The sequence below is a fragment of the Brassica rapa genome, chromosome A02, assembly GCF_000309985.2.
Source record: "Brassica rapa cultivar Chiifu-401-42 chromosome A02, CAAS_Brap_v3.01, whole genome shotgun sequence".
NCBI classification, from domain to species: Eukaryota; Viridiplantae; Streptophyta; class Magnoliopsida; order Brassicales; family Brassicaceae; genus Brassica; species Brassica rapa.
This window is the reverse complement of record NC_024796.2, coordinates 17080901-17096901: the sequence shown is the minus strand read 5'-3', so window position 1 is coordinate 17096901 and position 16001 is coordinate 17080901. Positions and strand designations below refer to the sequence as shown.

Here is a 16001-nt window from a genome sequence, read left to right as displayed (position 1 = left end):
AATAATGATTTGAATGATTTAAAGTTTTGGATGTCCATGTGGACACTATATTATGAATGGACTTATATAAATGATTTAACTGAATTTATAAATCATTATTACTGAATGGACTGCAGTAATAATGATTTCCAATGATTTGAATGATTTAAAGTTTTGGATGTCCATGTGGACACTATATTATGAATGGACTTATATAAATGATTTAACTGAATTTCTAAAACTGACAAAAATAAAATTTTAAATTTATTTTTTTATCACATATGATATGAATATTGAACAAACAAATTCACTGAGAACTAAAACGATCTAAAAAATTAAATCAAGTTACTCAAAATATTATTTTATCAACTATACTAAAAACACTAAAATCATCAAATATCATAACATGAGCAATGTACAACATATTGGTAGACATGTGTTTTTTTGTAAGACTTGGTGCATTTGATTTTTCACAAAACTGTGTACATGTGGACAGTAAAATATATGTATACACTTGACAATATTTGACTGTTAAATATATGTGTACAAGTAAACGGGTTTTGATCCTACAAATGTTGAAACTTGCAAATGTATATAACAAATTTATCAAGTGTACATGTGAATCATTGCATAAGTTTATAGGTGTACATGTTAATTATTGTACATATGTATAGTGAATTTTTGTGTACAACGTGACATATACATAATTCAACAATCCTCGTATGCATGGTTAACCGTAAAATGCTATTGGTGAGTATTGTCAAATATCATGTATAAATATATCATATCTATCATTGATGAAAAATTAATTTTGTTTACAGAAATTAATTAATCTTTGATGGAAAAAATTACTTTTGGTGTACATATCAATAGTTGTACATGTGGATAGTGAAAAAATTTTTTTTGGTGTTCATATAAATCATTGTACACTCAACGGTCTATTTGTCTTTTTTTAGAGCTCATAATTTTGCTGAGTTTTAGATTCTTACTTTAATTCATTTTGATCATTGAAATAGTATACTAGGTGTTAAAATGCACATCAAAAGTTTGGGGCGAATTAAAAAGATCATTTATATAAATCTGAAAGTCTGAAATCAAACATGAAAACTAAAAACCCAAATCAAAAGGTGATTGTTGCAAATCAGCAAGTCTGAAGTCAAAAACGAAAAATCTAAAACTGAAAGGACCAAACGCGCAAAATGCATACACTTCACCATTGTTGCCCTCGAGCTTGTACTCTGCGACGGAGAAGACGAGCCACACGGACTCCGAACGGCCACAGGGTGGATCTGAGCACTCCGGAGTGATGCGTAGGTGATTCTTCAACGACAAATGTGGCCGGAGTGATGCGGAGGTGATTGCCGTAAGTTTAGGGTATAATGTAATTTCTGAAGTTTAGGGTATAATTTCTAACTAAAAACCATTTTGTATATTTAAAAAGTATTGGGATTACAAGATAAATAACAAATAAGTTTTGGACCACATTTGCAAAAACGCCCAAAATAACCATTGTTGCTCTCAGCTTTGACGTGCCAGTTTCAGAGAGCATCGGAGAGGCAGGAACGTCACGGCGATGATGAATCATGACAAGGAAAGATGAGCTGAGGCACAGTGCGGCGGATCGAGAGTTTCTGGTAAAAGCTGAAGAAAAGGGAATCTCGACCAACGATGGATCCCGAGCTCGAACCACCACTGGTTCACTTTGCGGCGACAGACCATGACAGTGTAGACACGGCGGTGAGCACAAACCCCGGAGGCGGTGGAAAGTTGCAAAGATGCGAAGAAAAAGCTTTGATGATTTCTGTTTCTTCTCTGGTTTTAAGTTTCAAACGTGTGGTCCCAAGAAAAAAGAAATGTGACTAGTTCTTAAAAATTGTGGGACCATTTTAGTTAGCTCAGTCATTGTAGTTACTAGAAACTACCTCAGTAGTCATAAGTGCTCTAGAATGTAATAAAAAGACATAAAGTGTCCTATTGTGTTAATAACTCATTTTTTAATTCTCTTGATAAAACGTATATACTCCGTCTCTTTCAAAATAATACATATTTTAGAATTTTACACATCTAACCTATACTAAAAGGGATATATGAGGAGTAGGGAGACTGCCACGTCTGCAAATAAAATCATCCAATCATTATGTGACATGTCAGCCAAAACTACATACTCATCTCAACTATAGGATACCTTTCGTCTTCTCCACGAGTCCTTGCAAAAATTGGATTGTTACATCTTCCAAAAATTCTTCGTTCGTTTGGCTTAATTCCAGGGAGATATTAAATCACTCATTTATTTATTCATTTTCTTTCCCTTTGATAAAGCATTCTACATCCAATCTCCAAGATCCAGATTTCTCTTCAGATGACCCTGGAAGTTCTCTTTGCAGTGGCCGGACCGTGAAGTGCGGTGCAGATGCAGCACACGGCGGGCGACTACTTTCCCTTATCGGCAAAAAGCTTTATCTCCATGTATGTATGACAACTTTAGATCTCTCTCTCTCTCTCTCTCCCTCTTTCGGTTTACTTATTTTGTTTCCCCTTTTCTATTTCTTTGGAAAATAGTAGAGTTTTGATGCAGAATATTGCGGAGCCATAAGTCCAAGAAAGGTTATTGTGCACATCTTTCTTGACTTTCTATAAGTTCTCATGTTTTAATATTGAGACACTGTAGAGAAACGTCTGAAAGGTGCGGTGGATAGAGCTAAAGAGAGTTCTCAAGACAAAGAATACTTAATTATATGTTTCAGCAATTTTATAAAACGGCAAATCCAAAGGTAAAAAAACGTATCAAGAGCATTTACTCTTTTATTCTAGCTTTGGTTTGTGGCCTAATTAGATATTTTCCTTTTTGGTAAGATCCCTTTGAAACTACATGACCAGAGATATGAGAATATACAAAGATAATGTCGAATTGGAACTGGTGGTATTAAAGTCTTTCTTTATCTCTTGCTTTTGGTTCTTTGTTTTAACCTTGTGATTGCTTTATTCCTAAACATCCTTAAAACATAAAACACAGGTCGTTGGTGTTGAGCCATCAGAAAGAAGTACAATTTCTGTAGACAGTACTGGTAAGGAGAATTCATCAGTCATACTAATTCAAAACTTCTCAAACTGGAATTTTTCACTTTGGCATCTTCCTTATAGAACACTACTACATGTTTTGTACAGGGGGTTAAGTTACTTGATGAAGTGTTCTAAGGTATTGGGTTGGTACTTTGTGCGGGGGGGGGGGGGGGAACATAATACATACATCAGGTCGAGATTTCATCTGGAGCTGCTGTAGTTGCAGCAATTAGCTTATCTAAAAGGGCCTGCATTCGCAGGGAAACTCATCATCATCACGGTAAATAAATAATAGATTTCACTTTCCTGTAATCGTGTTACTGGTTTAGTTTTTGAGCTTTCGATTTACTAAGAAGTATGTGACACAAGAGAAAGTGATGGAATAGCTTCGTCAGATGAATTGAAACAAAGAGGATTTGATATACTAATGCTATCTGAATTGATGGAGCTGGAGGCTATGAAATCAAGTTCTCAGCTAAACCATATGGTGCTTCCTCGGTTCTTAAATTGAAACATGAATAGGCAAGACAGTTTTGGATCTGGTGAAGAATATTATGGATCAAGCTTTCTCTGTGAAATTGAATGGTCATGTACTCATGTTCAGTTCTCCTCAAATAGTAATGCTGAGTTGAATGATCTTCTTTCGATTATTTCTGAGTTCAATTTGACAAAATATTCAGCAAAATGGAGGCAGCTCTCACCGCTTATCTCGCATTTTCAGAGGTGAATTTATCACTGAGTGTCAATCTTTTTTTTTTTTTGCCATTTGACTCAGTGTTTTCTCCGTGTACCTCAGATTTGTCCGCAAATCTACAACCTTTTCTGATATTTCTGTTGAATTGCAGATTATAGCTTTGAAGGAATGAGACACAGATTAGTCTCTGAGGAAGCAAAAGCCACAACCAAGTACTTTATTTCCTGATCTGAAACATCGTATATCCTATGTAAATTAGATGTCTCTTTGATGACCTGAAGAACATATAAATTGTTTTTGTGTTGTGAGTCAAGAAAAAGATTACACGATTTGTAATGTGGAGTGATGTAGTAAATAATTATTTGTTTGTTTTACTATTCAAATAATATTTGTGATTTTGTGGAGTCTTCACGTCTTTATAAATGAAATTAGAAAAGTTGCACATAACAAATTAAGATCAATTTAACAGTTTAGTAAAAAATAATTTTGCAAATTAAATACGTTAGTTTTTGCCACAGATACAATATGCATATATTACATCATTTGTGAAAACATGGACATATTCAAACAAATGAAATCGTGTGTAATAAATGTTTTATGGCATATTAATAAATAAGGTATTTTGAAATTTAAATTAAATTGAAAAGTAATTTAAATTGTTTACTGTAAAAATAAATTGATACTAGGAAAAAAAAACACAAAAATACTTTTAATCTCTTATAATCCGACCAAACCATCTATGCATATTTTAATTCCATCAAAATTAAGCATGAACAACATATATATTCCACACCAGAAATGGATGCCCCCTTAATCAAATAAGAAAAAAAAAGATCTACAAGTGGAAGTTTGTTTGATCTTTTGGTTTACTAATGGTTAATTAATGATTTTACACCATGAATTCTCATTTTAGAATCTTAGAATAGAACAAACTATGCAGATTAGTAGATCTTTTTCATATAGAATCTTTAATATGGTGCAGAAAGTATAGCCAGACGTGGATTTAATAGAACGATTCAAAGTGATATAATCAGACGTGAATTTTCATAAATTAGGAAGCATTGTCGGATACAAAATCGTCTATGTAATATTTCTATAATATCATAATATATCAGTGCTAAAAATAGTATGTATCTACATATGCAAGATAATACATATCCACATAGGACTGAGAATTCGCGTCTTCGGTTCAGTTCCTCTCAAGTCCGAGCCCTTCGGATCTTAGCATTTGGATCCAATTAGGTATTTGGAATTTTTTTATCTGGATACAAGTTGGTTCCTTTAAGGTTCGGATTGGTTCCTCTTGGATCCGGATTGGTTTAGATCTATAGTAAAAATACATGTCATTTTCGGATCCATAGCCGATTCGGGGTCGGGTATTTAAGATCCAAAAAACTGAAGTACCCAACTCCATCAAAATTACCCTAAATCCGTCATATTTATCTAAAATTTATAAAATAACCAAAATAAACTATTAATTATTAAAATTATAAATTATAAATTGTAAATTTGACATTTAAAGTTTCACATTGCATAAAAAATCATTAATATAAAAACGAAGATTGCTAACAAAAAGACATTTCAACTAAATCATTAAATAAATACAGAGAAAATAGACACATAAAATCATAGTTTTGGATATTCATGTTTTAGGTCGGATATGAAATGGGTCTTATCAGAGGATCTATTCAGGTCGGTTCTTTATGGGGCAGGGTCTATTAGGGTATGGGACTATTCGGTTTGTTTTTTTTTCGGCTTCGGTTGTTTTGTGTAAGGCAATTTTAAACCAACTAGGTATTTATAAATTTACGGTCCAGTTTCGTATCGAGTATTTTCGCGTTGGTTCTGGTTCAAATTTTTGGATCCGAATAAAATGCTCAGGTCTATATTCATAGATGTACGAAAATATCTTTACTATACACTCTGTTTTTAGTATATGAAGTTTGAAGTTTTTTGGTTTAAAACTACAAGAGTTTTTCAATTTTCAATATAAAATTTTGTTATTTTTATGCTATTTTATATTTTATATATTTGCAGATTATTTATGCGTTGAATGAAATATGGTTAAATGATGTTTTTTTTTAGAAAATATATAAAATTAAATGTTTTTAATATATGTGCACAATTCCAAAACATTAAATAAAAATGAAAATAATAATAATAGTATTATTTTTATTTGGTATTAGAGGTCCAGCAGTTATACAAATTTACCACTTATTTAATATGTTATATTATTAAAAGTTTTCGACATCAGCAAATTAGAAGTTTTACAAATTACAAATTTTATTTGTTTGATAAGAGTTTTAAATATGTATGTGTTCACAGACAAATATATAATAACTTAAAATGATACAAATTATAGGACATTATGGGAATGATTAGGGTTTTTGCCGAGCCAAGCTGAGAAACTGTAACCTCAATGATTTTAACTGGAAAGACATATGTTTGTTTTGCTTATTTAGATTTGAATCTGATGTATTTTAAGGTAAATGAAATTCAATTTTATGCATTTATCCAAATTTACATTTAAAAATGGAATAAAATTATTGTAAAAATTACTTAGAAAATATATGCTTATATCTTTTTCGGTTACCAATGAAAATAGATATATAAACAGTTCTGAAAGATAAATACAGCTAATTAAAACAACATAATTTCAATACAACATAATTTCGGATACCCATTCGGGTTCGGTTCTGATCTATTCGGGTTTCGAGTTTTCGGATTTAAAGATTTTAGCTACATTCGGGTATTTTTAAATTTCGGTTCGGGTTCGGTTCAGATTTATGCCGGTTTGGTTTGGGTTCGGAATTTAAAACATATAATCCGCGCGTAGCGCGGAAAAAGAATCTAGTATTAATAAACATATTTAATCTCATTTATACATGCATGAATTTTTGTAATTATCTTTTTCCCATAATTCTAAACCAATAACAATTGAGTAACTATAATTAATTTTTTTGAAATTTTGCAATTAATCATTATTAATTGATAAAATATGCATTAAAAATACAAAAAAAAAATCATTTTAGAACAAATTGTTTTACTAAAACATGCAACTTTATGAAACAGAGGGAGTATAACAATTAGTCACCTACTAAGAGGGCTTACCATGGATTTACCATTTTTAGACCAAGGTATATGACCAATTTAGAGTATATTATATGTGCTTGGAGTCTGTTTTAGAGTCTTTTCAGGTACGTTTTGAGAACTTTGGTGATTTTAGAATTATTTGAGGTGCAGAACTGTATAGACACGTCAGAAGTTTAGTTATGGATAAAGACCTTCACACGGTGCGATTAGTAACACAAGATAGATATTTGAGTTATCTTTCTAATGCCACCGGTTTGAGGTTTATCCAACGGTTAGATATGCCTCGCGAGAGGAAGCTATCAAGGATTACAAGGAGTTCTGATCGACATTGATGCCAGAAGACGGGTCGAGCCTATTTCATGACCGACTTAAGCCCTAAATGATTTATCCTTGCTTGTTGTTTATGAACTTGACTGGTTGAAGCGGTTGTGGGATTTTGAAGATATTGGTTGTTTCGGTTTCTAGCGTTAATAAACGATTTGTACGACTGGTACATTGGTTAGAAATTGTTGCGTTTGCGAGATATTTGTAACTGGTTGGTTATGAGATATTGTAGATGTATAATAATAAAATAACAATATTCACACATTATAACATTATAAAATATCAAAACATACTATTAAGAAATATAATAAATATTAATAAAATGTAGCTAATAACGGTATTACATTATTATTTTTTTAGTTTAAATGAAATTTATAATGTCAATAAGATTTATATATAACTTTTAAAAGAATGTTTTTTTCGTTTATGTATGTATATATTTTATACATGTATATATATATTAATGTTTAAAAATATAGTGAATAATTTTGGTTTAAAGTTTTTATAAATTAAATTATGATATTGTTAGTGAATTAAAATTAAAATATAAAATGTACATATATTTTAATTTTAAAATATAAATTAAAAATTTATTTCTATTTATTTATCCAGGCGCAACCTCCCGCAACCGCAAAGAAAACTACTTTTTGATTTTAATAGGTTTGGAGCGGTTTGAAGTGATTTGTAACATTTGTGACTGTTTCAAAATGCTAACAACCGGTCGAACCTAAATCATAACAATATAAAAACCCATGAATCTAGTTAAGACTGATCGTTTACGATTTCAAAGAGTAGTATATGGAATTTGGTTTACCTTTTTGTCTCAGAAAATTGATCTCCAAATTGCGCATTGAATTACTTCCATGAGTGAATAACTTTAACTTGAATCCAGCAAGTTGTTTTGAAGAGCTTAACTTCAGAAAGGTACGACTGAAGGGAATTCTACTTACTCAATGTATCTCATAATAGCCGGGTCCAAACCAATCTGATGCAGCATAAAGCATTAAAACAGCGCAAGAGTTTCTTTTTCCCACAAGCAGGGCCGGCTTAGATAGGAGAGCGAGCGGTGCGACCGTCCCAGACCCAATCCGTTGTCTCCCTATTTCTTAATAGATAAGAGCCCGATTGTTTTTAAAAAATACATGTATTTTATATTAAAAATAAGAAAAGGGATCCAATTTTTTTATATGAAAGTATTTTTTTATTTTCAAAGATTTATTTTTAAAAATACTTATGGTATTATGAAAAAAAACATATATCTATCAGATTTTTTAAAGAAAAATAATAGTTTAGAAATTAAATTTTTTTTACCCCAGGACCCATGACACCATTGAGTCGGCCCTACCCACAAGACATCCAACGTAGAGTGGAGCCTACTCTGTTAAATCTTTCAAGTGTAAGTTGAAGAATAAGGTCCAGCTTCATACATGACTGAGCTTTTAACAGGGTGAAAATCTACAGATATCTTGCTATCATCGTAGCAGGAGTTAGCTGAGCCTTCAAAATAGAAAAATTCAGGTACATGAGCTCATGTTCTTGCTTGACCAGCTTGGATTGCAGAGGCAAGCAGCTTGATATGGTACTATCGTAGCCTTAGTTACCTTGAGCAGAGTTGTTGAAATCTTTTAAACCAAACTCATACACATGACCTTTGCCTTTATCAACTTGATTTGTGATTATCCGGAGAAATTCTAAACTGAGATAAGATTTCTGGGCCACAAAAAAAAAAGGATTTATGTGTCATAGGGTCATTCCCAATATGAGCTAGAGACAACTTAATTCTCTGCTCTTTAATATTTTTTTCTAGACCAGAAGCAGAGATGAGATATTGCTTCCTACTTTCAAGGACGTCAGAGCTATTTTCTGTCTGAAAGTACACAACATCAAAACCCAGTGGGCTCGCCTAGCCCAAGAATGAAGGCCCAACGTCTTGAACTGATGAGTCAGAATGGTGAAACCGTACTGTCCAAGCAACAGAGAATGAGGACAAAGGAACCAGCTGGAGCTGGCTGTGAGATGTCTCTATCGACCCGTTATGTCCCCTTGCAAGCTGTAGAGTGCTCCTAAGAAAGGTAAAGACTTTGTCACCTACTGTCGTGAGTTTAGAGCTATCTGTGACAAGCTCTATTGGGAAACCGGTTGAAGAATCTATGAATATCTTCACTTTCCTCAACGGTTTGGGACGTGACTATGACCCTATCATCACCGTCATGCAAGCTGTAGAGTGCTCCTAAACAAGCAACACGTGGCGAGTGGTCCAAGACTGAGGGAACTAGGTTTAGGAAACATTTCATTATTGTATATAAATAGAAGCTTGTAAAGAAACAGTTGGTTCAATGAGAAAGTAAGAAGTTTTTCAGTCACATTGTTCCTCTTTACCCTCTCATTCACACTGTCTACCCGTGACATGATTTATTCCAACTTGATCTACCTACAACACAACATAGAGAGGATCATCTCCTTTTTAAGAAAGGCTCATGAATAGATGTACTCTTTTGGTTAGGATAATTGAGATCCACTCCTGATTGTGAAGCACTGGGCTTTATAGGACACTGAGTTTGCTCATGAGTAAAACGTTGACAGAAGAAATATAGTCTCTCGTACTCATAGAGAATTATAGTTTGTTCACCGCTTGGGAGATTAACCACTTTGGTTTTTGATATGCCCAAATTATCTTTCGATTTACTCTCTCAAATAAGAGGTTCGTAATAGTACTTAGTGATCGAATCCATATGAAGTCAATGTTTCACGCAATATATTATCGCGATCAGATTAAGCTAGACAATAAATAAATAAAGAGTAAACAAAACAGTAAATCTAAACAGTTGTAAGATATCAGAAGGAAGCGATAGATCTTGGAATTTATGAATCAAGATATTCAAAACACAATCAGTGATGGCGAGGGTTTTTATATGTTCGATTCTAGAACTTGAATACAAACAATAAGTTATCTAACTCTCGATGCGACAAACTATCAGATGCTTAACTCTCATCAAATATCAACCCTCGCTGCATATTCCATGAATCAAACAAGCAATAAACCAGATTCAGGGCTCGAGTTCCGTTAATTAATAGCACTCTCGTGCCTCTCAGATTGTATTACAAACCACCCATATGTAGAAATCAGTAAATAACCCTAGCAATCAATGATTATCATATTAAATTCATGAGATTCCTAAACCTAACCGGACTCAGACATGAATAACATAAATCATAGTCTGAATAAATGTCATAGATGATGAATCAAAACCGGAGTTTCAAATAGATCTCAGAAAGAGTTCTAATCTTCTCTCCAAAAAGATAAATATAGCTTAAACATATTCTAGGCTCTTTTGTAAATATTATAAAATTTTGGGCCAAAATACAATTCTTGGAAGTTGATAAAAACTCGCCAGGCTCTGATCAGGAGGAGTGTTGTTCGACACTCACATTGGTATCGTTCGACACTAGGCTAAAACCTCGACAGCTTCCTCTCGTGCGTGAGACTAAACTGAGCATAACTTTTGATGCAACCTTCTGATTAACTTTAAACGGGTGGCACTGGAAATCCAACTCAAATCTTTATATCATGTAAAAATATGAGCTTCACTAGATCTTGGAAAGTCCTGCTTCTGTTGCTAAGCTTCTGACACATCTTCGTAGTTCTGCATCATAAATAGACTCGAAAAGTACTGAATCTGAAAAGAATCTAAAACAACTCAAAAGTAAATAATAGACTCCATAAAGAACTTATACTATCGTAAGTGGTAAGAAACATGGTATATCAGTTTTACCCAAAGGCTTGGAAATGTCGAACCTGATCATAACCCTGACATATATAATCATTACTTTGAGTTCTGTATGATCAAAAGCAACCTCGACTACTTGGTCCAAAAAGATCAGCTAAAGCTGAAATAGCTTCAGCAGTGTAATGATTAAACAGAATATGACGAAGCCTAACCCAGATGTTGATGTATGGAAGATAATCAGGCGGCGGCTTCTCAGTCCATCTCTCAATGGCTGCTAGCACCCAATCATTGAAGGTGTGAATGCCTTTGTTGAGAATTACGATCAAGTCATGCTCAAGGTTGAATATAAATTTAAACTTCTCTGAAGTCAGCGCTATGCCATGAACTCGATCGTATATTTTCCACTTATGGAGCATGTCTCTGATTAGATTAGAGATTTTTTGGCAATCATGATTTAAAAGTCTTCTAATCAGACGCAAAGAGTCTTTCTGGCTAGAACTATATTAAGGAAGATCAGGAAGGTTAAAGTGTTTATCGTCCTCATCTAACGACATCGCAAGTATAGCTCAGAGCTAGAGAAAAAGACATGGCCGGTTGAAACTGTTGCCAAGAACAAGAAGATGTTTGAAGGCGTGGAAAGAAAACGACAAGAAAAACAAGATGGAAGAAATAAGAAGATGAGAAAATGCAATAAATGATCTAAAAAAACTTTAGATCAGATAAGAGGAAAATGTTTTTCTAGTCAAATTTCTAATATTTAAAGCTTTGACTAGGAAAACAATTTTCTTTTATCTGATCCCAGACGTGGAAATTCTTTCTCTCTAGAAAAAGTTTTTTTTTGTGTTTTATTAAAATACCTAAAAGGCATCTGCATCGGTCAAATTTAATAAGAGTATTTGAACAAAAATATTAATATAAAAATAAAAAGTAAGAAAGAGAAATCAGAAAACAAGAGAAGTGATTGGTTAAGAAGAGACTCACACCTTCTTTTGAGAGAGTTTTTCTACAGATGTCATTTATTGGATGAGACAACAAATTTTACAGCATTAAATTTTATTCATCAAATTAACATATTAATAATTTTATTGTTGAGAAACGTGGATAACTAAATTTATTGCTGCAGATGCTCTAATGTTTTCAATTTCCACCCTTGTTTTCTTAGCCGAAACGGAACCTAGCTAATGTTTCATTTTCTGACCAAACCGAACTGAACTTTAATTTGGTCCAGAACTGTACAACTTTGTTACCGTTTGGTAGACGACCTGAATCCAACAGCTAAACCTTATTCACTGCTTATTTTAAAATTAAAGATAACGCATATCTCTCTTGAAAGGAAATAATACATAGTATCAAACTTACAATAAAAGCTAGAGAATCACAAATCTGTAACATTAAAAACCAAATCACCAATGCATGTAAACTATAAACGACAACCATAATAATAAAACGGCAGAATAAAGACAATAAACTGAAATGGAAACAAGAAAAGAAACACTTTGTGGAATCATGCATGGTTTTGTCTAAAACGTAATGTGAACGTCCACTCTCGAAACCCTAGCGGAACCATGTATTATTGGTACGGTTTGAACTGGTAACGGGATTGATACTGCTTGAAATAACGGTTGTCGGAGTGGTGGAGAAAACGCCGGGAATCTGTCGCTGCTGCTGCTGTTGGTGGTGGTTATCATTCATGAACGGAAAGCCCATTTGCTCAGCAGCATGACTCATTTGCTGGGGCTGGTTCATAATGTGCATAAACCATTGTTGTTGTTGCTGTTCATGACTATGATTCAGATTCAGATTCAGAGGCCTCTCATAGAGTACAACATGTTGGTGAAACTGTTGTTGCTGCTGAATCGTAGCGGCTGGAGCGGTTGTAGCCTCCACAACAGCCAACGTTCCACTCGCTTCTGCCGCAACATTGTTGGAGGATTCACCGAGCTCCATACGAGAATTACCTAGTATCTCGATCCTGCGGTTAACATCTTTAAGATATTGATCAATCAAATAACCTAAATCATTAAGATCCATAATATTCAGATTAAACATCCCCATGTTTCTTATCAAACATTGGAACATGACTTCGGTCATCTCCATCTCTAGGTTGTCCTTCCTTTGTTTCTTCAAATTGTCCGAGGCTTTGGCTATCCTTTGTCTGAGAAAGGTTTCTTGATCCACCATTTTCTTGTTCTGGTCCATCTCCGGCAATGTACGAAACTCCGAAATTATTCTTTGCACTCCGGAGTTTGATGGCCACACCTCTGGATTAGAGTCGTAGGGACTGTAGATGATTGCGCATGCATTGATACCACAAAGAGTCGAGAGCTCATTCACTTTCTTCATCAAACCTTTCTTTCTTTTCTTATAAGTTGCTTTCCTCGAAGAATCGTTAGCAATGAAAGCAAGTTTGACCTTCTTTCTTGTCATGATACTTTTTCCCTTTCCTTTATTTGTTATGGTGTGTATTGAGGTCGTGCTGGGTTTTATATTGGGACCAAGAGGTACAAAAGATTTTCTCTCTTCAAATTAAAGATATTATTTTTGAACTAATTAGCTAGTCAACAAATACAAAGTATTAACAATAGTTAATAAGTATTGTATTTAACTAATAAATGTTTCTTATCTTGTAATAAAGCTCTAAAATAAAAACAGCAATACAAAATGCATAATTTGCAATCAACATTTGAAAAAGCTTTCTGTGGGAATGTCTTACAACTCGGTGTTACGTCGCAAAATAGATAGATGTTTAAAATCGTGAATTAGAATAAATTAGTGCATTGTTTAATTTGGGTTCGTAAAACTTGATATATTAAAATGATGGTAATAGGTTGTTATTATTATGAAAGTTTCTTTCATCTTATTCACTTAGGCTATGAAATTTTATAAACCACTTCACATTAGTAGAAATGCTACGCCTGTTTTAAAAACAAATAGTTGCGTATATTTGTGATAGTTTTTTAAGATTTGTTTATATAAGCAGCTGGTATAATACATTTCTGATTTCTGTGATTATTTTCCTTTATTGGAGTTTTGAATATAGCTTTTCCTTTTCTTTTTCGATCAAAACGAATGTAGATTATCTTTTTTTTTTTTTTGGAACACTGATGTAGATTATCTTAACACTTAAAGTAACGTATAACCGAAGCATTGTCGAAATAATTCTCTAAAAATCAGAATCATACACCTCGTCTTTTTATTATCCCCTACTAGAGATTTTTTCCGCGCTTCGCGCAGATTGTGTCTTATAAATTTATTTTATTTATAATATTATTTGTCAGTTTTTTCTTTTATATTAACTTCTTGTTTTTCTTTTAATTTAAATTTATAATTTTTCATTTTTCTTGTCGTAGATGGAGAATTATATTTTTTATTGATGGTTTTTTGTATGTGACAATGACATAAACTTTTTGAAATTTTAAAATAATGTTATATATAGTACGATTAACACATTAAAGAAGAGAAACATATTCAGACACATTTTACACAGGTTTTATATGCATAATTTTAAACATTATATATGTATATATTATAAGTTTGAAACATGTAAATGCTTTCTAAAACTAAATACTTGTTATGATTTTACATAACTTATCGAAAGTTTTATCTATTTTTAAATTCAAATTACAGAAAAAATATCAAAAAGTCAGTATAGATGGATTTTTTGGGCTTTTAAATCAACACTGAAAAATTACATGAATCAGATAACAACAGTTTTATAAACAACTGGATAAAATTTGACCGAGCCAAAGATTTTCACACAATATATTCTTTCTTCTTTAAATTGCGAAGAGCCTATAAGCACAAGAAAAAAAAATCATAATTTTTGTTTTCACTTATATAACATTTTTTCTCCTTTACACACAGAGTTTATTACACTGCTATAAGCAATGGAGAACTCTATTCATATAAGATTCACATCTATGCATTTTGACAAAGAAGAATTTTAGCCATCTTTAGTTTCAGAATGGACCAACTTCAGTCATATACACTATATTTTCTCTATGATTCAAAACTTACAATTTTAATATATGTGCAGATTTCCATGTGAAAAGGCACGCATGCCATCTATCATTCAACATATTACTTTATCAAAAGTAAACACTATAATCTTCGTTTGGTTAGCGCCACAAACTAATCTCTTTGGATCAGTTTACCAAAAAATATGGATACTAATGTCAGATAAGAATATAAACACAATCAACAATAAATATTGGCACAAGACTATTTGGTTCAAGGAACATATTCCACGTAATGCGTTTATATCATGGTTGGCTTTGCGGAGAAGACTGCCAACCAAGGATCGCTTGAGGCGTTGGGGGTTAAATGTCTCCGGAACGTGCGTCCTTTGTAATCTGGAAATAGAGACTCACCATCATCTCTTCTTTGAGTGCTCTTTCTCTCGCTTGATATGGGAGTCTTTTGCTGCTGAAGTTTGGATTTCTCCTCCGGCTGATCTACACTCTGTTGCAGCCTAGATCAATCAACCTCGCGTCAACGCAGATGCACATGCTACTCCAGTCATCAAGCTCTACTTTCAGTCAGCCATCTACCTGTTGTGGAAAGAGCGTAATGCTCGTGTGTTCACAGCTGTCTCCTCACCTTCATCAGTCATCCTTGCCTCTCTCGACCGTATGATGCGTGACTGTCTCCTCTCTTACCCGGCAAGTTCTTCTTTCTCCTCTTATCTACTTCTTTTTTATATTTCTTGTATAAGATCTCCTTAAGGCTTTTTTTACCTTGAGTTGTTGTTGGTTGTTTTTGTTTCCTTGCTGTAATAAATTGTTTAAAAACAACAGTGTAACCTTTCAGAAAATGATAATCTTAATATCTTACCAAAAAAAAAACAACAAATATTGACTTATTTATGTGAATATATATTTTATTTAAAATCATTATAGTGGACGAAGAAAGCACCAAAATGTTTACAACAAATTTTCTTAGATTCACCTCATCATACTCACCATTTTACTATTTTAATTACATAATTTTACATGAGCTTATTCACTCTTCCCAATTATTTTCTCTTTATTTATAACTACAATATAAAGTTATAAACTATATATATTATAAATTAATAATTTATTTACCCTTAAAGTCTAACGATTAAAAATAGAACATAATTC

The 16001-nt window shown here is 32.9% G+C and overlaps 1 protein-coding gene and 1 long non-coding RNA gene across 5 annotated transcripts; one reads left to right on the top strand and one right to left on the bottom strand.

Annotated features, from left to right (window-relative positions):
* Positions 1–2057: 2057 nt before the first annotated feature.
* On the top strand, positions 2058–4140 carry LOC103868153. 4 transcript variants are annotated; one of them, XR_004455468.1, is made up of 5 exons: positions 2058–2445; positions 2542–2750; positions 2833–2899; positions 2993–3762; positions 3885–4140. It is a non-coding gene; the product is annotated as an uncharacterized LOC103868153 (long non-coding RNA). The 4 variants fall into 4 exon arrangements; XR_004455467.1 differs by having other exon boundaries at positions 2539–2750; XR_632812.3 differs by having other exon boundaries at positions 2058–2750; positions 2993–3044; positions 3145–3762.
* An 8042-nt stretch (positions 4141–12182) lies between these two features.
* Positions 12183–14216, bottom strand: LOC103868267 (agamous-like MADS-box protein AGL80). The gene has a single exon (XM_009146374.3). It carries the CDS (start codon positions 13303–13305, stop codon positions 12433–12435), a length of 873 nt encoding a protein of 290 aa, XP_009144622.1. The 5' UTR covers positions 13306–14216; the 3' UTR covers positions 12183–12432.
* Between the last annotated feature and the right edge of the window lie 1785 nt (positions 14217–16001).

Excerpts from the sequence above, each read along its gene's own strand:
- LOC103868267 (XM_009146374.3), bottom strand. The coding sequence starts at position 13,305 with ATGACAAGAAAGAAGGTCAAACTTGCTTTCATTGCTAACGATTCTTCG.